The 27,827-nt window shown below is 42.6% G+C and overlaps 1 protein-coding gene across 1 annotated transcript; it reads right to left on the bottom strand.

The window, feature by feature from the left end:
• Positions 1-571: 571 nt before the first annotated feature.
• On the bottom strand, positions 572-27,365 carry Bmp3 (bone morphogenetic protein 3). Its single transcript, XM_021658895.2, has 3 exons — positions 26,440-27,365; positions 11,110-12,014; positions 572-4,516 (listed from the first exon to the last, which is right to left on the bottom strand). The coding sequence occupies exons 1-3, from the start codon at positions 26,747-26,749 to the stop codon at positions 4,325-4,327; spliced, it is 1,407 nt and encodes a 468-aa protein (XP_021514570.1). The 5' UTR covers positions 26,750-27,365; the 3' UTR covers positions 572-4,324.
• Between the last annotated feature and the right edge of the window lie 462 nt (positions 27,366-27,827).

Raw genomic sequence — 27,827 nt, 5'->3', positions numbered from 1 at the left:
AGGCTGGGTTTCATTACATCATGCTTGAGTAGGTTCAGACTGAAGGGGTGAGAAGAGCAGGAGAGTGTATTTTATTTCACATCCTCAGGCCACTTTTTTTTTTCCTTAAAGAGAATTTTGCAATTTAAAGAGCATCTCAAAGACCGGACTAATTAAATTTAGATCTTAACATTCTAACATGGAAAATATGTGGCAATCATGGCTGCAGAAATGAAGTTATCATTGAGCCAGTAAAGCCAGACCTTTAGGGGAAAGAATCAAAAACCTGAACCTCCATCGCAAAGTGTAGAATTTATTGTTTCAAGAGAGAAGAAACCGTTTAAAGAATCAAGGTAAAAGTTTTAAGTGGCAAGGCTCAAGATTTTCTGCTCTGGGTGTGTTCCTATGATGTCCTAAGACACTGATCGTGTTTTACGGACAGAAGTTAGGGATGCTCTGTTCACTGAAAATTTCCATCTCTTTGTAAGATTTAACTTTATGTCTCAGCTTATTGCCTCTTTTCAAATGCAGCACCATGAGAAATGTTTCTGAAAAAGCACCTCCCCAGGAAAGAGCGAAGAGTGGAAAAATGTTCAATGAAGCTGTTTTTATTTTTAAAATGTAAAATGAAAGTTCTTTGTTACTGGAGGGAAATGATACAAGTTCAGCAAAGCTTAACGCATCAGTGGTGAAGTGACCTTCATAGTTACAGCTGCGACACCCTTGAAATGGACCTGACAAAGTACCAAATGTCACGTCCTATCTAGGAACTAGAGTAAAAAAAGATGTTGTTGTCACCTAGTAAGGAAGAAACTCATTACCAATATAGAAAGGCAACAGTCATTAAATAAATTAAAAAAAGCATCTTTAAACTTTTCCATATACATATAATATATATATTTAAATTGCCATTGACTGTACAAGCTTTAAATTTTCAACTGAAACATTTACAGAAACTAGTGTGAAAAGTTGAAGGGAAAGTTCTGTCTTTAGGAAAGGGGGGGGTCATTTTATCACTCAAAAGCTGCACTAAAATACTGAGAAATCAGACTTCCCCTAGATTTCTTACTTAGCTGCTTATTCCTCCTTATGTGTCAGGAATGCATAGCTGTTCTCCAACACAACTTCCTTCAACGCGTCCAGGCATTTGTTACTTGGTAGCACAGAGAATGCTTAAAGCTCCCACCTTAACTCAATAGGATAGTTACATACGCATTGTATAAGTCAGGCTGGTGAGACTATTACTCATGGTTCTCTATGAAGTATTAAATGTGCAATACAGAAATAGTAAAACATCATGTTAGTGAATAAATGGTCATGAGTTAATACAAAGCTAAGTAAGTTCAAAATTTAATCTGGAATACTGCAATCCTGAGATCCAAGACATTCAATCTTCCAGTTTCATTCTACAGCGTTAACATCTGTAAATTATATGTTATTTACACAGGTTACAATGAAGAATTCTTAAAATACTGCATGGGTGTGGGTAATCCTTTAACTGGAATTCCAGAGAAACGGTTATCAGAAAAAGAATGCACAGATTTGAGCCAGATGTGGGACCAGTGCTGAGAGGGGGCAATAGACACAACTTTTCCTTGCAAAGGAAAAATTAGTTTTCTCCAACAGAATATCACTGGGTATATTGACCACATTTTAGGGTAGGGCCTATGCCCAGTAATAAATGGTCAACAAAATTAACCCACTGGTATTTTTGTAGACATTTTGTTTCAAAAAAATTATTTTATTAAATGTCTGTCTCTGTCTTTGTCTCTCTGTTGTCTCCTGTCTCTGCCTCTGTCTCTTTCTGTCTGTCTCTGTTTTTCTCTGTATTTCTCTCTCTCTCTCTCTCTCTGTCTCTCTCTCTCTCTCTCTCTCTCTGTGTGTGTGTGTGTGTGTAAGAATGGCTGCAACAGTGCTTGAGAGGGAAGAGAAGAAGAATGATGTTGAGGAGGGAGACAGAAATAGATATGGGGCAAGCAGATTTAATTTAAGAAATAGCATTTTGCAATGTAATCCTTTTCCCACCAATCTTAAAATTGTATGGGAGCACTCTCAAAATCTTTCTTTTTTAAAAAGATTTATTTATTTTATGTATGAGTGCTCTATCTGCCTGTATGCCCGCATGCCAGAAGAGGGCACCAGATCTCATTATAGATGGTTGTGAGCCACCATGTTGTTGCTGGGAATTGAACTCAGGACCTCTGGAGGAACAGAAAGAGCCCTTATCTACTGAGCCATATCTACAGCCCTGAATTCTCAGAATCTTATGTGGGAATTGTATGGAAACTTGTCCCTAACACATTGCAAAATTGGCACTTATTTAATGTTGCATTTTAAAAACATTTTATTAATTTAAATGCCAGTCAATTTATCTCCCACTACTAGGAATAAATTTTTCCCATGCATACCATTGTGCACTTCCAACTTAGTATATGCTGACATGATGGCTAGTAGGTATTTAGAGCAACAGTTAGTGACGACGGTTTCCACCAATGAGAAAATGTCAAAGCTCAGTCTGTGTTGTTTAGCATGACAGCCATAATCAAAGTGAAATATTAATTATTCAGTACTTGGGAATTATTAACATTGAGAAGGCTTGGGCACATGGTAGGATTTAGTACACAAAAAGTAGAAATTGATTTGAGTTTTAAAAGGCATCAGAAATTATAAAAGGCAGAGAAGTGATACAAAGAATTGCTAGAGTTTGGGATTAGTATTCTTTAGAAAAGGCAAAATTAAGAATTTCATCAAATGTACTCAGGAAAATAAATTTTATTTGATGAAAGACCTGTGAATATGTAACTTTTTGTTACTGTCATGTATTTTGCTTTCAGATTTGTCAGAAGTTTTGTTAAAGAGTATTTTATTCTCCACCTGAGTTTGAAAGTCTGTAACTTTATGTTAAAAGGATGAAAAGTGAACTAGAGGAAACCGGTGACTTTGGAATCTCCACTGCAGTTCTTTACACACTCTTTGTCTCATTGGGAGTTAAGACAATTCCACACCACATTAGGGCTTTTTAAAGTGGAAAGAGCTTTACCTAGAAGTATTATGTATTAGCCTTCAAATGAAGTCTTGCATGGAATACTGTTCTCTTCTACAAATAATAAAGTGTATCTGTTCTTTACCAGTTTGCAAATGAAAGATAAAATAATTTTCAAGGGCAAAATTCTAAGAGGAGGTACTTATGGCAAATGGAAATGAACCGTGTCTGTATTGGCTCCTTTCTTGGTGGATAATTTTTTTAGCAAGCTTTGATGAAGGATAAGCTCTGTGTCTGAGGCCAGTGTCTTGATCTGTGAGGAGAAGAGCCTAGAAACAGGTGCGGAACATGATATTCTCTATAAGATAATAACTCACTTGGTCATTTCTAATAATTTTTAAGCCCCAACGTCTCAACACCATCACATGAAGAAAGAGCATAATAGCAACCGAACCTAGAGAGCTAATAACTCCAGGAACTACTTCTTAAATTCTCTTAAAGCAAATGAAAATCCATGTAGAAAAAAGAGAGAGAGAGAGAAGAGTTACATCTGGGGTTTCAAAAATGGAGTCTCTGGTTCTCTCTTTCTGGGAGTCAACAAAATGAAAACAACTGTTTTTCCAATCAGTGATTCAGCTGGTTCACGCATCACTCTTGGCGTACGCTCTTGGATCATGCACTCATCAGTGGCTGGTGCACACCAGAATGTGATATTGAAAAGAAAGGAATCCCATGAAGATGTATTTATAGAACCACATTAAGAATTGTTTTTAAAGCAGGGAGGTGGCACACGTATACTCACACTAGCACGCAGCACACACTAGCTCAGCTCACACCATGATTGTGGAGAAAAATGGAGGTGAAACAAGTCTCAGAAAACTTTTACATGAGCATCAAAGTCAGCTGGGTGTTTAGCAATGGCTGGCTGCTCAAGAGTCTAAGGCAAGAAACAGATTTTAAAAACTACAAGATTTCTATTTACTTTCCTTTAGTCTTTATATAAGTAGAGACAAATGACAAGTTATTGCTGGTATTTCCCACCTAGTCTTAAAGCCCAATACAAAAATAAGTCAATGTGTTCTCTAATGCTTCTAAAAACAGTTTGAGTAATAATTTTACTTATGTGATTAAAAAAATGAAGTAGACATCTACATTTATGAAAATCTTACTTTTAGTTACATTCAAAAGAAAATACAGTCCAGTTTTGTTTGGTGGAAATCTTCAATCTACTTCTTCATTCCCTTTATGCTGTAAAACATTTTTTGGGGGGACAAAATGTATTTGCAGTGCAAAAACAAAAACAAAACAAAAGTCCATAAAACTAATGATTGAATCGAGCATTTGGATGAGTTCTCTGATGGGTTATCTACAAGCGCAAGAGTCTACTGTCATGTTAGGATAGACTTTAAGCACAACATTCTTGTTTTCATCAAAGAATAATATACTGAGTGAGGACATCTTTTCTGGCACACAGCAAGGCTCAGGAATTCCAGAGACGACCCCCACAGCTCTCACTATGCTCTGGATGGTTGCATGATTTGACGGCTTCAAAGACTGGAAAAAGAAATAAGAGAAACATGTCAGGTAAAACTGCTTTCGTCGGGTCTCATCACATATGATGGATTTGTTTGAACAGTTTTAGGAAGGCCTACATCATTGAAGTAGACTAGCCCAAACTAGTCTACCTCCAAGGATGTGTCATCTACAAAGCTCCTGCTGGGCTCCAGGAATTTTGTAGGTGGTGCCTTTAATCTTCACAACAAATTGGCTACATTTTTTTTTCAGAGACTCAGAAACTTAAATGACGTGTCTGAAGTCAAACAGCTGGCAAGTAGTACAGTGAGACTTTGAACTCCGTTCTGTTGGCAGAAATCATTTAATAAGAAACAACTTAGCCCCCCAACCATGGAATTAAGGTATTCTTCATGTTTTTAATTACAACAACAACAGAAATTGTTCCTGACCCTCTATGAACCTTTAAAGAATTCCAGCAAACACACCAACAGAGATAAACATCAGCAACTCTAAAGTGGAATTTAGTCACTGTTATTAAATTAAACTAGGTGGAAGAGAAGGTTATCTGTTTCTTTTATCTTGTACTTGCCAAAAGGATTAGTCTATGTTACTCTTTCGTTCCTAGTATACAATTACTCAGTTCGGACTACTGACTGGGGTTGACAAGGCAACACTATTGACCACTGGAGGTCACTGTCGCTCCGTGGGCAGCTCAAACTGGGTGGCGTGGCGGTCTAAGGTGGACCATGTCCTCTGGGATCTCAGTTTTTCACTTGGGTGTCAGAGGTCTGATCGAGAAAGCCTTGGTTCCACTCTTCCGTGATGAATGCATTGACTTAGAAAGATACATACAGCTCTACCCAACAGAGAAGCATTGAAAAGAGTCACAATCTCAAGCCCAGAGTTGGTCAAAAGAACTTTTTCAAAAGAGAAATGCCTGGTAACACTGCAACTCTCCTAGTATTTTTTTGGGGGGGGAGGAGGCAGAGGAGGGTGAAATTAATTGAGGACCATGGTTATGGCTCAATAGACCATTTGCCTACCATGAGCAAGGGCCTGGGTTTGATCCCCAGTTCCCCTCAAAAAACACAACACAACAAAACAAGATAAAAACACCCTCCCCCCCCAAAAAAAAAACCCCAAACAAAACTGAAGGTGTGGTGTAATCCTACAATCCCGATCCTCGAGAGTCAAAGGCAGAAAGATAAGGAGTTCAAAGGCAGCCTCAACTACACAGTTAGCTAAAGGTCACCCTGGGTTACGTGAGACTCTGTCCCAAAACAACAAAAACCAAACCAAAAGCAAAGTAAACAACAACCAAGTAACCACGACAAAACAGAGGAATATGGACAATGTTATTTTATCTAAAGCTTTCCTATTTCTCACAGCTCAGAGGGTTTTGCGCCCATGAACTGAAGACTCTAGTCCCTAGCCTGTGGAGAACAGCAGGAGCATGGGGAAAGACAGGAAGTTAAGGGGGCAAGCAGGCCAAAGGAGAAGAAAGTGACTCTGGAAGCTGATGTACTCTAAGAAAATGAAAACAGGCCAAAGAAAGGATTGAGTTGGCAGAGGAAGGGAAGTGTTATCTGAATCATTCCCTCTTTTAATTTCCATGGGAAAAAAAATCCATATACTGTGCTTCAATTAAAAAAAGAAAAAAGGAGTGTTAATAACATGGGACTGTTTTAACTCTGCTTCCTAGTGACTGGAAGAATGTCTTCTAAAACAGCTTTGATTAATTAAATGGTTAATCAACTGTAATTGGTTACAAAACAATGTATTCTCACCTTAAGTTTCAAAAAGTCCGAGGATTTGTACTTTACATATTATTTGCCCTAGATTAAAATGACTTTACTGCATAAAAATTAGTAGAAAAAAATGTAGGATCAAAAGGGGGTGCAAGTGTATATGAAAATGTCACAACGATACCCATTATTCCACATAATTAATATTCACAAATAAAAAGAAAAGGTGTGAAGTTTAGGGGAACTGCCTTCAGCATCCTAACACAGCAGTGAATAACCATTGCTGGCTGCTGCATTTATGCGGTTGGTTTCCCCTTTTTCTTGTATAGATTGAAAGCTATTTGAAAGACAGCCTTTCAAACAGCTTGCTGTTAGAGCATTAGAGGCAGTTGGAGCCAGTTTTCCTGATGCTGCTCTCCGTGGTTAATGTTTAATGTCTGGATGCCATGCAGTGCAGATGGCCTTAATTAGTCGGGTACTTGAGCAATTCGTATGGCTGTGCATGGCCTCGCTCAGCACCTAGAACAGTGCACCTCGACACTGGAGCAATATTGTTAAATGACTGAAATACTTAGAAGAAATAGCACCCCCTTTGTTTTACTCATTTATAAGAAATTACTCCTATCAACAAAAATAAAAGTTTCTGTGCAAGTGACTTGGTGTAGATATGGAAAATATTCATGGGTGTTTCCTAGGAAAAATTCCTCTCTCTCTCTCTCTCTCTCTCTCTCTCTCTCTCTCTCTCTCTCTCTTCAAGTCAGAACTGATGGGTTCAGAAACTGAGTATCTGAGTAGTCTCTAGTGGGCTCGCCAGAATCAGGCCCAAGCCCTTCATTCTGGGAAGTTTTGTATCAGGGACCTGTCATGTGACTAGGGAGTATCCCCTGTTTTCTAGCTATGGAACCCTCTGATGGAGCTACCATTACCAGAAATAGTGGCATCATGCACAAATAATCCATGCTATCATTTGCTGGTGTGAAGCATGCTGCCAGAGGAGTTTTCGCTCTCCAGCTAGGATCGTGTTTCTCATGACTCTCTTTGTTCTGAACTTAGAGCTGATACCAATCACAAATGCAAATCCCAGCTCCTTTCTGCATCCATCACTCTCCAACGAGAGCCTGCGCCTTCAACATCAACTCGGGCAAAGTTTTGTCAAGATATCGTGTTTATAGTGTTCATCTTCATGACAGGGACTAGAGCAGAAAGATCTAGGGAGCTTCTTAAGAGTCTATTATTTTTAATTCATTAAATGTGAATCTCTTTATATGGATACTTGGTTCAAAGTATTTCAGTTATTTATTGCCTAACCCAGTATCTTTGCTATTCCTAGCTTTTGCACAGTTCCTTGCAGAAATAACTTCATTCCTTTAATCCTTGTTGGTTTCTTGGATCTCGGTCAGAAACAATGGCTCAATCATTTTTATTTGAATTTTCTGTTTTCCAGTGCTGCTAAGGGGGTGAGGGAGGCAGAGGCACAGAACTTGGCTCTGGATATCTGAGTATTTTCATCATATGGCATCATTCCAAGAGTCTTTCTCTGGAAGAACAGATTGGCTGTAAGAAGTAAAAATCAGAAGGAAAAAAAAAAAGTTCGAACTGTTGTGTCTGTGAATAAAATCTACAGTGGTCAAGCCTGCACCTGCCAAGCCATGGATACTGTCCTTTGGTTATATTTGATTATAAATACATTAGAAAGGGGGAGTATGTCATCAGCTAAGAACCTTCGCTCCTGACCTGGGCCATGAGTTTTGCTCCACGCTCTTCCAGTCAGCCCACATGGGTGTGATGGCCCAGAAACTATCTAATTGGAATCAGTGAAAGGGCAAAGCCTGGAATTTGGGAAAGGCAGAGCACAGCTGTTCTGAATTAAAGAGCAGGTTGTCGACTTCTGCAGACAAAGAGACCCGCCATAGAGGCCAGCCTTTCTTCACCCAGGAGGCCAAAAACAGGAGGCCTGACAGAGGAGTCTGGCCCGGGAGAACTTTCCTCCGAGGCAGAAATGTCTATCTAAAGTCTGAGCGTTCTTTGGCACTTGAGCCCTTCCACGTGTGCCGTGCTGATCTGAGAAGGCAGCTTCGTCCTCCTGGGCTGCTCAGACTGCGTTTTTATTTAAATCTCACGTCCTGGATGTCACACCAGACAGTGCTAACAGAGCTGCCTGCTCCCCTCCCTTTATATCGCAGCTCCCATCCTCCTTTGTCGCTGTTCCGCCTAAAAGATACAAAGTCACGAGAGCTCAAAGGGAACCCCCTAGCACACATCAAAAGCTAAGCATCTCCGCACAAGTCAGTGTCAAACTTCCGCTCTCAACTCGGCCAAGAGAAAGCTCAGCCTCAGAGAAAAGACCTCCACATGTATCCCTGCTACACGTCCCTGGAGCTTTGATGCCATTCCGAGTTTGAACAAATATTATGATGAGTCCAGTTACTGCAACAGATCCTCTTTTCATTCTATCTCCCCCCACCCCCTACCCCCCTAGAACCTCCCTGGAAGAGCTCACGGGCTGTCGAGCCCAGAGGGAGAATCCTATTTTCAGTTTTGTGATGTTTGAAGAGGGACCGAAAACATTTACAAAACCTTTCTTGCCTCGTGGCCTTCCCGGGCGTGCTTGCTTTCCCCACACAGCGTTCCCTCAGACATCTCTCCTCGGCTACTCAGTCTCCTCCATGGCCACTAGTCGGGTCAACAGCAAAACCTGAGTTGCCCGCTCCACACAGGGTGCCCCATTATTTCGTTTGCTCGCTGTATTTGTTGCTCAGGTACTGTTTTTTTTTTTTTTTTTTTTTTTTTTTTTCTTATTCACTATTTTCGCTATTTCGAAAAAAGTAATGATACGTAGAAAGTGTCGATTTATCCGAAAGGCCACTGCTGCTTAGTGATATGGGACCAACTTTCAACCCAAAAGGAACTGACTGTCCGGGCTGGTGTTCTGAAGAGCGTTTTGGGAATCGGTGACATGAAACTCGAACCTTGTGAGATGTACAGTGTCTTCTGTGGTCCCCACTTCCCACGCATTGCATCAGATCCTATGTATTAACAAGAGTTTAGGCAAACCAAGGCTTCACAAGTCCTGCTATGGCCAAGCGCGATTCGTCAATTACATGGATGCTCTATTGTATGTCTTTTCTTAAAGGAACCTGTTTAATACTTATCCCGTGTGACCTTTCAGACTACGATTCTTCTGATTCCTAAGGAACTACAACAAAGTTCTTCTGAAGAGACAGCGGGCTTACAAACAGTGAAAGCAAGCAGAGCAAAGTCAGAGGCACAAGTTGGGAGAAACCATTGAGACATGGCAACGCAGTTCTCCAGAGTTTGGGGATGAAAAGCAAAGGACTTGAGCATCTATCTCAGCTACATTTGTACGGTTTCTGGAGCCTGAAAGTTGGAAGGGACAGAGGGATTGTTTGAACAAACCGTAAGTCCTGAGTAAAATCAGTTACTCTGAACTCAAAATAAGATTGGGGCCATATCACACTGTAACAGGACACGCTGTGCTCTTCACATTCATCATCTCTGTTACACCCAAGATTCTAAACGTCACCTCAGCTGAACAAATTTTGTCTAAGCAATAAAGGTCCTTTCCAGATCCTCAGAGAAGACAGGGATCTTGCTACAGCCCTGAATTCACAACCCTTACTTTATGTTTGGGTTCTTGAAATGGAAAATCACAAAAGCTCATTTTTCCGAGACAGCGAATGAGGAAACCAGGATTTCAGATATGCCGGAGGCTGATTCGGCCTTGGGTACTCATGCCCTTTTGTGCAGGCCAATCCGCCATCCCAGGAGGAGGGCACAAACCATCAATATAAAACAAAATAAGAGGAAATCGACAGACAACCCAAAAGACAGAGGAAACATTTTCTCTATCTTCAGGCTGCAGCAAAGGACTGATTCGGATTTTACTAAACCTCCACTTTGAGTCCTCTTCTAAATTCTGTCCATTTAGTCACTGTATGGTGTGTGGTGGACATTCAAGCTGTTGTGAGCAGAGAATGGAGTACAGCAGTAAGCTTAACTGGATGGGTGCCTGGAAGGCGTGTCTAACTTTTCCCGTACACTGTTCTACTCATACCCTATTGCAAAGAGAGTGGTCATTTGGACTTGCTTTGAAAGACGGACGTTTGAGTCGGAAAGACTTCTTAAAATATGATGATATAAGATACAGTCTCTGATGGTTCTAGAATAAGCAAAGGTAATTTCTGACAGGGTGAGTGGGACCTTGGGAGAAGCCACCAGTCACTGCCACCTCATCTTGTGTATATACATTTTATATATGTAATATATATATATATATAATATAAGATGTTTAGCAGTCATCTTGCATATATAATATAAGATGTTTAAGTAGCATCTGTTTGGCTTCAGGCCAGTTTACTTAGCCAAACCCTGGTTTTGACCTGCGTAGGGACAATTCAGCTCATGAAAAAGTGCTTATGCAAAAAACAAAACAAAAAACAAAAACAAACAAACAAAAAACAAAAAAAAAACCAAAAAAAAGTTCTGTATCAGGGCACCAGATGCCTCAGTCCTTCCCTTTGCTTCCACACTCTTCATTCATCCCTTCAATACCACTCAGAGGTCAGCTTCCGGCATCTGGGGCTTGCTCACTGTGGACAGGTGACCACATGGCTGGATAGGCACCATGTTTGGAAACAAAAAAAGTGCATATTGTACACATATGTTTTTCATAGCCTTCATACCTCATGTTACTTTTAACAGTCATCAAAGAAATCCCAAGCATAACCACATTGCTCATTTCGTTATACTTTAGAATTTTATAAATAAGGGTCTGAATAGTTCTTTTTTTAAATGAAAACACACTTAAGCATACTCTTCTACCCCACGCAAAGATGAAGTGAGCACAAGGTAAAGGAGAGTGGCTACCTTTGGCATTGGGAACTGGCAGGCTCCAGAGCAATAGTAAGCATCAAATGACTTGGGGGAGATAATCCATTCACTCCATCCAATATCAGCAAAGTCCACTTTAAGGTACCTCCTGGCACAGTTCCGTGGTTCGATCCATTGCTTTCGTCTTGCCTTCTTCAGGGTCTGCTCATCAAACTTCAATGTCTGTCCCTTCTGATGAGGCCCTTTCCTCTGTTTCTTCTTGTTCTTGCTCTTTTCCAGGGGCTGAGTCTGAAGGCTCTTGTAAGGCTTTCTCTCCTCCCACACCCCATCCTCCTTATACTGATACTCTGCCCCAGGCAGCTCATTGTTCTGCAATGGCAACAAGATCCCAGTAGAGCGCTTCTTCCTCCTTTCAACAGAGGGGGCATCCCTGACATGGCTATCCAGTCCGGGCACAGTTCCTGTGGAGAAATCTCGGTGTCTCTGTAAACTAGATACCACGCTTTCTGGCTCAGAAATGGCAGCATCATTGGCATATACCAAGATGTAAGGCTCCGGGAAAAGCAGCATCCTCTTGGGCAGCTCGTGTGCTCTGGAGGTAATGTTAAATCCAAGGAGGAACTCCTCATTTTGCTTGGACTTCCTTAAGAGCTGAGTGATGTCTTTTGACAGCCAAGACATACTGTCTCTATAAGGTTTGGCCACATCTATGGACAGGTGACCCAGGAGCTGGCTTTGGTTGGATTTGAGGATCCATGCTGAGAGATCTATCTGGATGTGCTGTCTCTGAGCACGATGAAAGCATCCTTGGGACACTGGACAGCCCAAGCTGATGTTCATTAATTCTCCAATATAGAAATACAGTGTGGCTGACAAAATGTTTTCAGACTTGGTTAGAGAAGTCAGATTAAAAGTGTGCAACCCTCTTTTTTGAAGGGTTCCTAGGAAAGAAAAAAAGAGAGAGAAGCAGAAGTAAACATGAAGTATTATTTTATGCAGTATTCAAAATTCAACTCAAAATAAATCAGCACTCTAAATATAACAGTTAATGCTATAAACCCTTAGAAGAAAAAAACATGGAGATAAATCCTCATGACTTTAGAGTTAACACTGGTTAACATATGCCACCCAATGCATTCAGTAAAAGGAAAAATGTACCAATAAATACAAGCTTAAAATAAAATAGACTTTATCAAAGTAAAAGTGCTTGTTCATTAAAAGCAAGTACCAAGAAAAAAATGAAAGACACTACAGAATGTGACAAAATGTTTGTTGTAAAATATTTGCTGTGTATCTAAAAATTTAGTAGCCAAAATACAACAAACACACAAGTAACAGTTTTAATTCCATAACGGAAATGCTAATATGAGCAGAGAGCTTGAACAGATACGTCTCCAAGAGATATATACAAGTGCCCGAGAAGGATGTGGAAATGTGCTGAAGGTTGGTAGGGAAATAAAAACCAAAACCCCAGTGAGGTGATACATACTTGACATCACACATAACAACAGAAAGCTTTAAATATCATCAAGTTTGTGGGAAGAAAGTGGAATTCCTTCTAATTATTAGGGTAGATGTAAATTGATTCAGCTGCTGTGGAAAATACTTTGGTATTTCCTCAAAAAAAAAAAAAATCTAACCAGGAACCCTAGCATATGATAAAGCACTTCCTCAGAAACTGAACACAGGCAGGCCCTCAAGTGTATACGCAGCAGCCAAAGGTAGTGATGGTCCAAACGGTCATCAACCAATGAACAGACAAACAACTTGCACATCTATAAATCAGAGTACTGTCATTGTGAAAAAAAAAAAAAGAATACTGATATGTGCTAAGCATGGATGTGCTAGCATGGATGAAGCTTGAGAAGTTACACAAGGCAAAGAAACCACATGTCAGAGCTCACTTACGGCTTAATTTCATTTGTGTAAGCTATCCAAAGTATTTAAACCCACAAAGATAGGAGCAGAGGTGTTCTCTTGGGGTAAGAAGCAGCTAGGAATAAGAAGAAACTTTCTAACTGTTCTGAGGTTTTATTTCAGCTAATGGAAATATTTCAAAGCAAGTCAAGAATTGGCAGCAGCATAGCCTTCTGAAGACTCAACTGCCACTTTATCATGTATTCACTTTAAAATAGCTAATTTCATGTTACGTGAATTTCACTTCCATGAAAAAGAGCAGGGAGGGGCATATGGGGGTGTTTGGAGAGATGGAAGGGAAAGGAGAAATTATGTAATTATAGTATTGTCTCAAAAGAGATAATTTTTAAAAAGGAAACCAACGTGGAAAAGAAATTTTCCAGCTTCTTGCTTTTGAGGGTTTCTTTTAGAGAAAACACAGCATGCTGGCAGGAGTAAATTTCAAAGGTAGGAAAGAGTACAGCAAAAATCAATCAGCTTTACTAGTTTGTTTGGTCTTTGCTGTAGCACCGTGAATATGTGGAAATTATTACACACACTAGTACGCATACTGTGTGCATGCTGGTGGGTGATGTGTGAGCGCTGGAGAAAACCAAGATGGATGTCTACAGACTCTGCACCTCAACCAGCTGCCTCTCTGACATGTTTTTTCATTCTTCTGGTCCAAGCAGAGGGCGTTGAATTTGAACTGGCTTTAATTATGGACTTAGTCACTTCTTAGCTTTGAAACTCTGGGCAAGCTAACGTCTCATTCATAAAATGGAAAGACTATTACAACAGACACTTAGAAACCGCTTTGAGTAAAGAACATGGACTCCCCATTGGGTCTCGAGGCCCTAAAAGCATCATGAAAGCCTGGCATCTTTGCCTCTGGGTTGTATCCTTTCCTTTACTCTGGAGCAGATTCCTGCCCAGCTGGACTCAGGCTTGTTACTGGCTGAAGGACTGTCTGCATCAAGTCTGTGGTTCAGGGTGGCTAAGCCCCAAATGTACCCAACTTGTCTCATTCCCCTTCAAGTATGAAGGTGTAGAGATGCGAGCAGCTAAGGTATTTCACTGTCAGCTTTCCCAGTGCCCCATTCTGGACCCCTCTTGCAATAGCTCTCCAGTCAGCTTTCTCAGCCTGCAGCCACCTTGACTTCCAACAACAGCAAAACCTTACAGGAAAGTTGACCTTCTAATGGGGTTATCACCTAAAAGACAACAATCAGCCAACTGTGGTGGAAGCTGAAGTTGTTCTCATACCCATACAGGAGAGATCATCTTGGGAACCATGTTGTCCTTTCAAGGGATAAGGATTCATCCAGAGTCACCAGAACTGAGACAACGAGTACTTCTTTGTCAAGTCAGACCTCAACTTGTTCAGGACTGTGTATATATGAATGCCCTTTGCATCCTGAGACAATCAGTTCTTCCTCTATGTAAACCAGAAGGTCTCATCAGTACTCTGAAGATGAGCTGAGATGTCTTACTTATCTCAGCTGTCTTTCTGCTATTGTCATATTGCAGATCCCTTGCCTCCCTTACCTACTAGCACTTTTCCACCACAATTTTTGTGCGAGGAGCCACATTTAAAATTTGCTGGAAGCCAACAAGCTAGTCTTTGGCTGCAGTGCCTAGCTCCTGTGTTGTCAGAATCAATGAGATATGTGTAATGTTCATAAAAGTTCTAATGTTTCTTAAATGCAAATTAGTAAATTGTGATCTGAGCCTTACTGTCATTATTGTAGGAATTATGGCTCCTTCTAACCTACTTTACGAACCATGGATTGGGTAAGATCTTAGAATGTGGATACTGTGACTAAACGAATGAGCCACGCCTTTAAAAATGTAAAAACATAGCACTGTTGTTCAGCTTGTCTGAAGTTCAGCATTCTGTGAATTCAAACTCTAAATTTACATAGTTCATGAAAAAAAAACAATTGAAGTCATTAAGTCACATTTCTAGTTCTTCTAATTGAGAAATAAGCAACAGAAAGAGCAGGAAGCGAGTTAGCAGCTGCAGAAATGAGTCCTCGTAGGATCATCTACTGAGTTCTAGGGAGGCTGAGGTTGGACCTGAAGAAGCCAGAACCTGGGATCTGTCCCAGAGAGCCGCCTCCATGCACTTGTTCCATATACATACTTATTTCAGAAACACACATGCAATCGTGAAATTATGTTCTTGATCAAAACCATGTTTCAGTAAAAACAAAACATTTTTATAAAGACGTGGAAACTTAAAAATGAGTTCATCAAGTCCCCAAGCACGGGGGAAGTGCAATGGGAAACATATTTTACTCATTTTTAACATTGTGTGAAGCAAAAGGAGGAAACTGCCATTTGTGCACATTTGTATAATCCATGACACTGGGATAATATCTTACAGACCTTTATAACAAAGCTATGGCATCAGGCTGTTCAGGGGCTCTGTCCTTAGTTTCGCCCAGTCACCACAACGTATATTTTTTTTGTCCAAACTCCACATAGGTAAGGGGCTTTTAAAATGCAAGGAAGAGAAGACACACCATTTCAAGTGCATGGCAATCAAAGATTACCCACAAACACACTGGCGGGGAACGGATGAACTGCAAAGGATGGGGTGTCACTGTCTCACTTGGTGACCTCATCTTACTTCTGTCCTCCACGTCCCAGCTCTGAATGTTTTCTTCTTCCAAGCACACTTCTTGCCTTGTAACCTGCTGTCATTTAGCTTCCTCCCCATCTCCAATCTTCAATGTCAACTAACTCTCAGAATTCTGTTACATTGCCTTCTCTCATCTCTCTTGCTTCAGCCCGGTGCATTCTCTCAAAGTGCCACGGCCAAGATCCAAGACTCAGATGCACCATAGCCAACGGCTAAGCTCCCAAAGTGCCGGTCTCTTCATCTACAAACCATGCTTAGTAGAACCAACTACAGGGGCTATTGTGAGAATTCACTAAAAGAACTCCGGTACAGCACACAGCACACAGACCCATTAAACATCAGCTAATTACAAGTGCACCATCCAGGAGGGTGGTGTGTAATTGAGACATGCTGGAAACATACAATACTCCCTGAATTTCAAAGACCTCGTACAAACAGGAATGCAACATATTACATGCGCATACTAAAGAGTTTCACGGAGTGGAACAAATGAGTATATAGCAATAATGAAGAATCATATAACCACCGGTAAGAAACCTCCCACCGTCATCATGAAAGAAACTCCAGGCTCAGCATCACACAAAACAAGACTTGCAAGTTGGGAAGAGGAGGGGATTCAGCGGGAGAAAGAAGGGGGACGAGACAGAGTAACTTAGAGTAAGAATGACTAAAATTCATTAAATAGGTCATGAAACTGCAAGAATAAATCTCTGAAAGCGACAAATGCCTCCCTGTAAGAATTACATGGCAGTTACTAAGCATTTATTTTCCAACTTCTCCTATGTTCAGATCTTAAAGTAATTTAACTTTCCCAATAATCTCATTGCAATAGGATCTCCCAGTTATAGCTCAGGCTGGACTGAAACTCCCGTGAACTTAGCTTTGCACTGAACTCACAGCAGTCCCCCTGCCTCGGCATCTGAAATGCTAGGACCAAGCCACCTCATCCAGCTGTCAATTAACTGTTTGCTTATAACAACAATAACACACACACACACACACACACACACAAAATAGGAATTTCTCACGTGTTTCACTTTATCCACGGTCCTTGCGCAACTTTGCTCATAGACTTAGGTATCTAAGTTTAAATATCAGTAACAGGAAAGCGCTTTAACACCCACCTTTCGTGTTCTTAAGTATGCGGACACAAATGAATTTAAATCTCTAATCCCACACCTAAAGTGGACTTTCACACTTTTCTAGGTGTCAGTAACATGTTGTAATATCAGTAGAAAATAAAAATAAAGGTGGACTTTATTAGCTTACATAATTAGCTCATGCACTTTCAGTGGGCATGGTAGCAAATCCGAACTGTATGCTGCACCTATCAAATACAAGTACAGCAGGGTGTTTAATTCCAGTACTCTGCTCTTAATTACTGATACAGAGGAAAGTAATTAAGAAAGTAATCAAGATGACAGAGTTTTGGAACTGCAAAATAACTTCAGTTGAATAAATGAAAATATTTGACATGGAGAAAGAACAAAATGGGTTGATGTTTAACACAGGAATTATTTGCTTTCTTTTAATTTTAATTGAATATCTTTCAAAAATGTTAACATTTATTTAATTTTATTTTATGTGTATGGATATTTGTCTGCATGTATGCCTATGCACCAAATATGTGCCTGGTGCCTGTGAACCCAGAAGAAGCCTTCAGATACCCTGAGACTGTGGAGATGGTTGTGAGATCTCATGTGGGTGCTTGGAATCCAACCCAGGTCCTCTGGAAGAGAACCCACTGTTCTTAACAACGGAGGCATCTCTCCATTAAAATATATGTTAAATTAAAATATGACCACGTCTCTTCTCCCTTTCCCCCTCCTTCCTCTAACCCCTTCTAACTCTTTCATGTCCTGTGGTGCTTGATAGTTTTGTGTCAACTTGACAGAGGCTAGAGTTATTTGAGAGGAAGTAATCTTAATTAAAAATATGTCTGCACAAGATTGGGCTGCCCAGAGCACTGCACGGCATCCTCTTGAGTCATGACTGACAGAGGAGGGCCCTGTCCCTTGTGGAGGTGTCATTCCGTTGGTGGTACTGGGTTCCTGCTCTGTCTGAGTTCCTGCCCTGACTTCCTTGATGATGGAGACTAACAGAAAAGATCTGTTATTTGCTTTCGTCATGGTGTTTCATCACAGCAGTGGTAACCCTAACTAAGACACCCCCTAATTCTCAAACGGATAGACTTTTTCCTTGATGAGATCTCACACACACAGGCACACACAGACGGACAGACAACACCCTCCATGCTATAAAAATATATAAACACAACTTGCTGAGTCCATTTTTGTTGCTGTGTGTGTATGGCTTCAGGGCTGACCATGTGTGGGATAATCAGTTAGGGATCTCATCCTTGGGAGAGGCCAATCCTCCCTCTCTCTGCAGTCACTGCTTGTCTAGCTTCAGCATTAGCACATACATTTCAATACTGTTGTTATTTAGACCTTGTTTGTGCCGCCCACGTCTAACAGAACAAGACCTCCCGGCATTCTGGATTCTATAAGACTCCCTCCTCCTCTTCCGCAACATTCCCTGAGAAAGAGGTGAAGGAGCTGTGTGACAGATGTGTCCCCTAGGGCCGGGGTCTCCACAATGCAGTGATCTCCACGTTGTGTTTAGTTATAGTTCTTCAATGGTCTCCCTTTGCTGCAGAGAGGAGCTTCTTTCGTGAGGGATGATAACTACACCCTTTAAGAGGAATCCAATCCCCCTGAAGCACCCCATTACAGGGTGGGAAGACTAGAAAGCAGATTTCAATTCTTTCCAGAAGGATGCACTTTTAGTCTCTAACCCATCTCTCCAGCCCCGTGAATTTGTTTTTGAATATGTGAGAGGCTTCAGAAATGTCAAGGTGTGTCTTTCCTGTGCTGTGGGTGAGAATGAAATCGAAAAGTCATTGCTAAATGGCGGCTGGCTCTACGGGATCGTTAAGTCATGACTCCGACTTAACTGAGAAACATCTATGGGACACTGAGGAGGGCAGTCATGAGTCTGCTGCTATTGGAAAGTCCCCACACAGTGACAGAAGGCTTCAGGAACCACAGTACTTCTTAGTGATCTTGCAAAAAGGGCAGCAAAGAAGCAGGTTCCTTTCTAGTTTTTTTCCTAAGGAGATGGTGGCTTTTTTTTTTTTTTAATAAAAAATACAGCTACCAATAGGTGGTGCTATTTTCATACTGTTTGGTGGTAACTCAGACCAAGTTCGATTTTCCTTGCTGGGCCTATATCCATAGCACTTTGGTCAGTGTTGGATGTTACAACCTTGTGTTCTGAATACGGTTACAACCTGTGTTTTTGAATAATATTTGAGAACTGGAAGGTGTTTTCGAAGGTGAGTTTCTGTGCCGGAGCTTGAACCCAGGGTCTTTAGAAAGCCAGGCAAGATCTTCCATTGAGCTAGCACCCCAGGGCTGAGATTTTTTTTTTTCCTTGAGAGCAAAGGCACTGGCCTGGAGGTGAGCTTATCTTGACAACTCACTCCCTAGTCATTGCAGGATGACTCCTTCCTAACCCAGCGAGCTCCTTGAGAACACACCACGTTTTACACTGTACTTTCCCAACTTTAGTGTAGGGCTTGACCCTTCGGCAGAATTCAATCACTGCTCTCTATTTTGTCTTGTAGAATGGATATACAGATTTTGTTCACTTATCACAAAAGGAAAGAGCATAGAAGTTAGCTGGCTAGTGAGCAACTGTTTAAAGAGGGAACTTGGGCAGCCATCACCTGTACTGATCTTCCTAAGGGGTCTGATAATTAACTAGAGGTGGAAGATGTGTTTCTGTTTTTATCTGGAAAACAAAACCAAAAATTGAGCTTAGGAATCGAACTCCAATTCTGAGGGCTTATAGTTAGGCTTCAACTTAGGGGTGTCAGGAGCATTTAGGCCTCCTTTTGTTTTGCCACACTCTGTGTCTAGCTGAGGCTGTAACTTGGGAGCTGAGTAAAGGAAGTTCATGTTCACACTGATCCACACAGAACATTTCCAAAGGGAATTAGCAGATACAATGAAAAGCCTTCTATGCAAAGTCTGATTTTAAAGCAAATAGACTAAATGAAATCGTGATGATTAGTTAAATCCCTAGGAAGCAAGGAAAATATTTCAATCATACTGAAAATATGTAATTAAGCACAGGTCTCCACGCCCGCTCCCTATTTCTTTCTCCAAAGGAAGTTGTGCTGCTGGAAAGGGCCAGAGCGAGGCGGGGGAAGGGCACAGAAGCCACTGCTTGACTGTCCTCTGCTGGTGACTTAGGAAGAACCTCTCCAGGCTGCCTTCCTCTTTCTGAAGGAGGCTCTGAAATCAAACACAGATCACAGCATTTTCTGTTGTTTTGAAGCCTCAGTCAAACCATTACCGTGGGAATCCCCAAATAGCCATTCTCTATGTGAAGAGCAAAACACCAGCCAGAGATGAACTAGCATATTTTTTTTTTCTAGAATAGAAAAATGTTCCCTAATTGTTTATGTGCACAGGGCCTCCACCCAAGGGCATTCCTAGACTGTGAACTCCCAGGAGGGTAGCTGGGCCCTGTGACTCTTTGAATGCCTATTGCTTACTTTTACAATCTGGATCACCTATATACTGGAGATCATTTGTTTCATTTGTTAAATAAACAACCGTTAAATTTACCAAGTTCAAGTGTTTCCTGCTTGACACCAAAGTGAAAAGCTTCTCAAGTAAGTTCAAATTCAAACTCAATTGAAACTTTTACTGAGTTCAAAGCATGTGGCAAACTGTGGCAGGTCCCCCAAATTAGGGAGGCAAAATGGGATGGAAACCCAGCCTTGCAAAGTCTAACAGGTGAATAAACTTACCCTTAGGTTGAAAACCCTCTGCAGGTGTGAGAGAAAAGCAAGAAACTTTGATATAACACTTCCTTTGAAGCCTTCGTGAGAGGCAAAAATGGCTACTTTTCAAGGCAGAGATTTCGTTTTCATTTATCTAAAAAAGCATCTAGCTGGGCTTTATAATGTTCATGTAAAAAAAAGGGGGGTGTAGAATTTTCATTTTTCTCTTGACTAAGAATTAGACTTGAATTCCAATCTAGGCCATACGGCTAGTTCCTCTAATACTGCTACTTCTCATTTCTCATCTATGGTTAAACACAGCCAGAGGTGCTCTCTTCTCTCTCTCTCTCTCTCTCTCTCTCTCTCTCTCTCTCTCTCTCTCTCTTCTCTCTCTCTCTCTCTCTCTCTCACACACACACACACACACACATACACAAAGAGTGAAGCTCAATTGAAAAAGTCAATGTACAGACACAATACAAGTTTACAAACGTGGGGTATTCTTAATATTTTTCAGAAACTTTTTCATTCTGGTTTTACAGAAAGCATAAATGCATCTCAAATGTTGGAAATAAGCACAGGCTTGTGAGCAGAGGGTATGTGGGATATTGCTGACACACAGAAGTCCTCTTACGTTAGGATCCATGCTGTTCCAAACCTGTTCTCAACAACTGGCTGGTTCTGCCCTGTCCTTGGTGGTTTCACCTGACCCATGGGCACTTCTGAGCCTTGAGGATCACTGCTCTGCAGAGGCCCTTCAATGTTCAGGATCCCCTTGGTAAACACTCACTGAAGTGTGGCTTAATATTCTATTTCTTGTCTCACTCCACTCGTTTAGTGGACAAGGGAAAGATTCCCTTGACTGTGGTGAGCCTCTTTTGGAAAGGGCATCATGCTTTAGTGATAGTAGTTCTTTTCCCTGCTGGGGGCTTCCAAGGAAGCTTATGGAAATCGCGTGCTCTTCTTTCTCACCTGGGGGGGGTTATTAAAAGGAAAGAGACCTAGTCAGTCAGCCTTTGGAGGGCAGGTCCTCTATCTTTTCAGCACCTAGCTCTAGGGGATTTGACACCCTTACCTAGCTTATAAGCGCAGCTGGAAACACATGGCATTCTCTCACATAAACAGCACACGAATGGCTCCCTCTCCCTTCCCAGCTCCCTCTCAATTCTTTTTAATGACAGAATTCTTAACCTAATGGTAAGAATTCAAACTTTCTGTTACTATCACCACAATAAAGCCAGGAAGCTACTAACTACCAGGAGTCGCAAATTCAACAAATGGGAAAACCATCAAACTTTGGGCATAAACATTCTGTCCCATAACGGAGCCCAGAAACCTGGTTAAATCATAGCCAATGAATGTCAAATTGTGCAATGATTGTCACAGGAATTCCAGATACGGTAAGTATTGGAGATGGTGAAAGACTTGATAGGAGTATGAGGTACATACGTCTTTCATCAAGGTATGTATGCTGACCCAAAGATTAATGAAGTCATGGGTACCACCACTGCTGTACTTTTCCACAAATAAAATAACTTTTCTTTTCGAGCTATTATGCCTGCCCCCAAACAAAATTTATCAACGGTAGAGAAGAAAACAGTAAAAGACTACTCCTGCAGAAGTGGAGGACGTGAAACGCAAAGGCAGAAAGACTCTACAGCTATACTCAGAGAATTTTATATCCTGGAGAAAAGAAGACTTGACAATGCCAAATGGACTTATATTCAAAAAGTGACGGTGTAATCATATAGCCCAAGCTCATACCACTGGGACGTGAAAGGCCTGCTTGTTTGCAGTGTGACAATCACCGAATTTTGCAGATCTACTTTCATGGTGAATCAGGATGTTTTTGAACCAGTGTTTTTCCAACTGGTCATCCTAGGGTCACAATTCTCAGAAGGCTCTCTTGATGGAAAAAGAGAAAATTAGCTCTTGTAGGGGACAACAGCACTTACAGAGACTGACAGGTTTCACATTGATCATTCTTCTCAACTCACTTGACCTTGGCACCCAGTCTCTTACAGTGTTTTCCAGAGACCTCTTTCTGTGAAAATTTTCCTTTATAAAATAAGATCTGGCCACCAGAAAGAATGGGTTTTGAAATGGGCTTTGTATGCTGAAAATTCGTCCCATTTCTGCTGCCATTAAAGGACCTGTTTTCTTCAAGCCATCTTCCTAATGCAAAAGTTTGTAATGAAATATACTCAAAAGTAAATTTGGCTTTCATATTTTTATCTAATTAAAAACATATATAAACCAATCAAACAAGCACCTATGAACTTCCATGGCTCAGGTAATGTATATAGCCCTCTCAATTCCTTATTATGTATACATTTTAGTGCATAAAATTGAGTAAATCATCTGCTTGAATGAATTATCTGCTTAGGAGTTTTTCACATTGACCTCTGTGGTCTCTTGGGGTCTTTGAGTGTGTGCAACCACACTACAAAGCTACATTTGAATTTTTTAAAATGTAATTCATTCTCTTTTTTCCTTTCCATCCAGCATGAATAATCAAGAATTCATGGTATTATGGATTTTTAAATGTCAGGGATTGTAAAGCTGTCTTGCCTATTACAGTAAAACTTCATTAGAGGCTATCATGTATTCAAAGTGGTGTGTAATTCAAAGCAGCTGCGCATCCCAGCGCCTCTCCTCCAGATGTACTGTTGTTCTTTAAAGAAAAGAAAAAAAAAAAAAGACATCACACAATCCAAGGGCTGTATAGCTTCAAGCCTTGTTTCTAGGTGTCCACAATCTTGATAACTAAATCTTAATGAAATTATTATAGTCTATTGTCACGGAACACAGCAAAAATGGCGCCTTCCCACTGATCCATGTATTCTTCAGGGCACTGGCTTCTAGTCAAGTAATGATTTTTCAGGCCTGGATCATATATCAACTTCCCTATAGCCTTGGTAGGTAATCGTTGCACTTTAGGAATATGTCAAAATCACATCCTCTATATTGAAAGGTTTTGATTCATATTAGTTAAGACTGCCCTGTCCTTTTGCACTAAGGCAAAACATTCACTTGTGAGTCTGTGTTACTTCAGTCTTTCCTTCTCTTATTCGTGATGGCAAATATAATTTTCTTAAAGGCAATACATTGAGATGTGATGTTTTAAAATGTCATAAATAGAGATAGTTTTTACACAAGAAAACTAAACTTCCATTGCTTTTCCTAGAGATGTTACCACTGAGATAAGTAAGATCAAGGGACCATGGAAATAAAGAGCATAAATTATGTACTGTAAAGGATCAGGACAGGAGAAAACCTCATGAAAAATATTCTGTTAGCCCATAGTAGCCAAGGACAAACTTAAATCAAGACTGAAACAAAAGCTACTTTCATACTCTCTGCTTCCCGCTGGATGGTGTATCTCTACTAGCCTGGAAGTTTTTGTCATCCATAGTTTTGTGAATCACTTTTTTTTTTTTTTTACAAAGGAAAAGATAAAACTCATCTTTACATAAACTCTCACATATGAAAAGAAAAGTCTGTAAGACTCCAAGCCTATGGTTTTGGCACACGGACTGCCTGGAGCTGAGAGAGGAGAAAAGAGGTTTGCAGAAAGTATGTTTAGGATCTCTGCCACCCACCATCAAGTGATGGTTTAAGTAGGAAGTAATCAGAGGGAGACCACAGCAGCTAAATTTCAGATATCCTAGGTTTAGAACAATAAATAATTTTAATCAGGTATGTTCCAAGGAGCAAATGAGACTTATAGCTCTCTGAGGCTGTAAGTCAGTCCGAAAAAGCACTCGAAGGGAGAGCCTGGCAGATCAGTGGGCCCTCCATTTACAGGGCACAGACACCTGACCTTCCATAAAATCTTTGCTAGAGAGAAGCACGTGTGTTGTGTGGAACTTAAGCATGGTGAGCTGGACAAAAAAATAAATAAATAAATAAATAAATCTGATTTTTTAAACACAGACAGGGTCTTTTGCACAGGTCGCCAAGTAAGGGGTGTTTGGGGACACTCATACTATGAAGGGAGGGCAGCACGCACAACGGTAGCGCCTTCCTGGAGTCCTGCCTCCTTACAGCCAGAAAGGTCTTAGAACAGAATCCTTTCGGCGTGTGAGGAACTAAACACTCTTGGAAGGAGTCCAGCATGAACCAGCTCTCCAGGAGTCTCTAACGAGGTAACACGCCTCTTTAAAGCTTCCACACACACACAGAAAACGTGTCTACTTTTGATGAATAAGTCATTAAGGAGGTTTGTAGGATGCTAAAGGGATTACTTTCCTTATCAGGGCACACAGCCTTGTATATATGTTCCAAGCTGCAATCCATCATTTCAAGGGAGTGTCTGGCCTCTGCAACAGTTTATCATTTGATGGTCTACGACACAGTGAGGCTGATAATGGACACTGGAATTGTAATGGGCAGAGTGAGTGAAAGCCCGGATGTTATTAAGTTCTTACCCACGGTTTACTCAGTCTAAAACCAGTAGCTAAACAGTATGTGGGAATGAGACAGAATCCAAGTTTACCTTCAAACACTGTGACACACACCAAAAAAAAAAAAAAAAAAACCTGTTGATACAAAAATGGTTTGTCACTTGGATAGCTCAACTTATTCTCTGGGAACATAACCAAATAAGAACTATCAAAGCCAGAGTGATCTGAATATCCTCCCTGTTGCCACCTGCTTTGCCCACCCACCAGCTTCCTTCCAAGACCTTGTTAAACCCCACAGCGCGCTCTTTCGTTGAGCTCTGCCCTCCGCGAAGCATTACTGTAAACAGACAGGTCACTGGTGTCAGCGCTATCAGGGCGGTCTCTTCAAGTGGCTAAGAAGCTCTGCACCAGGCCAATAGGTTTCTGGGTCCTCAATAGAGGACGCCTCTTTAGAGGTCCTGCCCACGGGTCTACGAAGAAAGTGAAATCTGGCTTAGCTCAGCTTCTACCTAAAGACGTCTCTGCATTAAAAGCATAACTCACATTTATTGTAAATGTCATCGCGCCTGTGAGCTCCGGAGCGAAGCACAATCCCTGAAACCTCCCCTCCCCCCCCAGCCCCCGCGCCGCTCCCAGGAGTCCTAACTAGTCAAGTTGAGGGAAAATTCATCTACTGGTTTTGGACAGAATCGAGAGAGCACTCAAGACACAGCCTTGACCCTTGAGCGTTCCTGACCAAGTCCTAAAGGCAGACTTTGCAAACACCCCTCCCTCGATCCTGAAGGTCGTGTTCCCAAACTCTAGTGTGTCCTCAAAGCAGTGAGCGTCCAGGAAATGTGCCCCCAAGCTATGACAGTAAGCTGCGGGCTCCAGCGCAGGAGCTGGCGGGGGGTTGGGGTGGGGTGGCCTTAAGCCACGAATTTCAGCCGCTATGAACTGTGTTGAAAAAACCGGGAAGATCTTCATCGCACAAGCTAAGAGTGGTGAGTTCACTCTCCACCCGCGGCCTCTCCCCACGCTAACTCTCCCCAGCTTGGACCACGCAAGACTTCATTTGCCCGGATGGGCTAGAAATAACCCGAACACTCACGCACCTGGCTTTGTTTACGAGTTTGCCACTAGGGGACTGTCAAGAAGAAAGTGTCAGATACAGCCACACAAAGGTCGCGGAGTTAAGAGTGAGTGCTGCCTCCGGGGAAGGGCCAGGCGGGTGCGCTTTTCTCTGGCGGCCCCAGGCTTGGCATAAAATGGCATCCGCGTCGGTATAAACGCAGCCAAAGCCCGTCGGAGGGAATTTCCGCTGAGCGGTTTAATCATCACCATAAGATCTTCCGTAGGGGTGCCCCGGGAGAGGGGTTCTGGGCGCTAAGTGCCCTCCCATGACCTCTCTCCTTGCTGCACGGCTAACTAAGCCTCTGCCACTGATCTAGCTCTTCTCCGACTTTCCGGTCCCAGCCGGGCTCCAACAGGGCTCAGCCGGAACGCAGCAGGAGGAATTTGGAGAGGGCGGAGGGAGCTGGAAGGCGGTAGCCGGGACAGCACTACCTGGGGCCCGGAGACTTCGGGGTGGCACCCCGGGAGGGGCTGCTCCGGAGCTGAAAGGGCTCCCTCCCCCCACTCACCTGCGGCTGCGGCTCTGAAGCTGCGGACGGTGTTGCCACCACGCAGGGCCTGGGGACCCGGAGGCAGCGAGCCGGGGGTCCGGGTGGCCTGGACTCTGCCGCCGCCGCTGTACCTGTCGTAGAGCCACAGCATATGCTCTGACACCTTATCCTGCGGCGGCCAGTCCGGGCTCGGGCCACCACCTGTCGTGCGGTCGCCCGGTGCAGCCCCGCGGAGCTCCGGGAGATGCAGGCTCGGTCTCTGACCGCGCGCCAGGTTCAGACCGAAGCAGCCTAGCCACAGACACAGCAGCCCGCGCGCCCAGGCCATTGCGAGGTCCCGCTGTCGCGCCGCGCGCTTCTTCGGGTGGTCCGGGACACTCCGGAGGTGAAGGGGACGGCGGCGGAGCAGGGGTGGCGCTCCAGCTGCGGAGCGGACGCCGGGAGCCGGGCACAGCTGGAGGAACCAACCGCGAGGGCCGGCAGGTGGGCTCTGGGTGCCAGCCGCGCCTGCTCAGCTCCCCTGGCCGGACGGAGGGCTGAGGGTCTCGGCGAGGGCAGCTAGGGCTGCCACGCGCGGGCTCTCCCTTCCGCGCCACCTGAGGCTCGGGATCCGGGGATCTGGATCTGCGCTCCACCGGCCTGGGACGCGCGCCGGGGCGGGGTGTGCGCCGTCGCAGCCAGCTGAGTTCTCAGAGGACGTGGTGTGTGTGTGTGTGTCTGTGTGTGTGTGTGTGTGTGTCTGTGTGTGTGTGTGAGAGAGAGAGAGAGAGACAGACAGACAGACAGACACGAGAGACAAACAGAGAGATGGACTGTTTTTGTTCCTTCTTGCCCTGGTCGGCTCTGTCCTGTCCGCTTGTGGTCGATTTCTCCTTCTAGCCTCTAGTCCGCGCTCCTAAGGCAGCTGACACTATCATCAGAGAAGCCTGGAGGAAAGTAACCAGCGAACCCAACCAGAAGGGTAGGCAGAGAAGAGGAAGGGCGCACGGGGAGGGGAGGGGCAGGTGGCGCTGGCAAGGGGAGGATGGAGGAAGAGTAGGAGGGACTTTAAAAAAATCTCTTTGAGCACAGTGGCTGCATTCCTGCTAGCAAAAAGACAGAGGCAAATAGAATTTCTTTCTTATTGTGTTGTTTGTTGTGGAGGTTTTTTGCTATTGTAGTTTGCTTTGGATTCTCCTGATTCCAAATAAGATCACCACTATATGAACACCAACCGCACTTGGCTACTTTCCTGGGTCTCTTAGGAGGGCTGTGGAGTAAGACACCTTCGCCATCATCCTGGAGCTTACACGTCACCGTTCTTTTACACATACCTCCTCATCTTCTTCTGAGGAGAAAAACGAAATGAAATTCCAGCCCTTGTTAAAAAACAAGATAAGCTAACCACCACAAGCCCCTTCCCAGAG

Source organism: Meriones unguiculatus, chromosome 3 (genome assembly GCF_030254825.1).
Source record: "Meriones unguiculatus strain TT.TT164.6M chromosome 3, Bangor_MerUng_6.1, whole genome shotgun sequence".
Classification (NCBI taxonomy): Eukaryota; Metazoa; Chordata; class Mammalia; order Rodentia; family Muridae; genus Meriones; species Meriones unguiculatus.
This window is presented reverse-complemented; position numbering and strand designations above follow the sequence as displayed.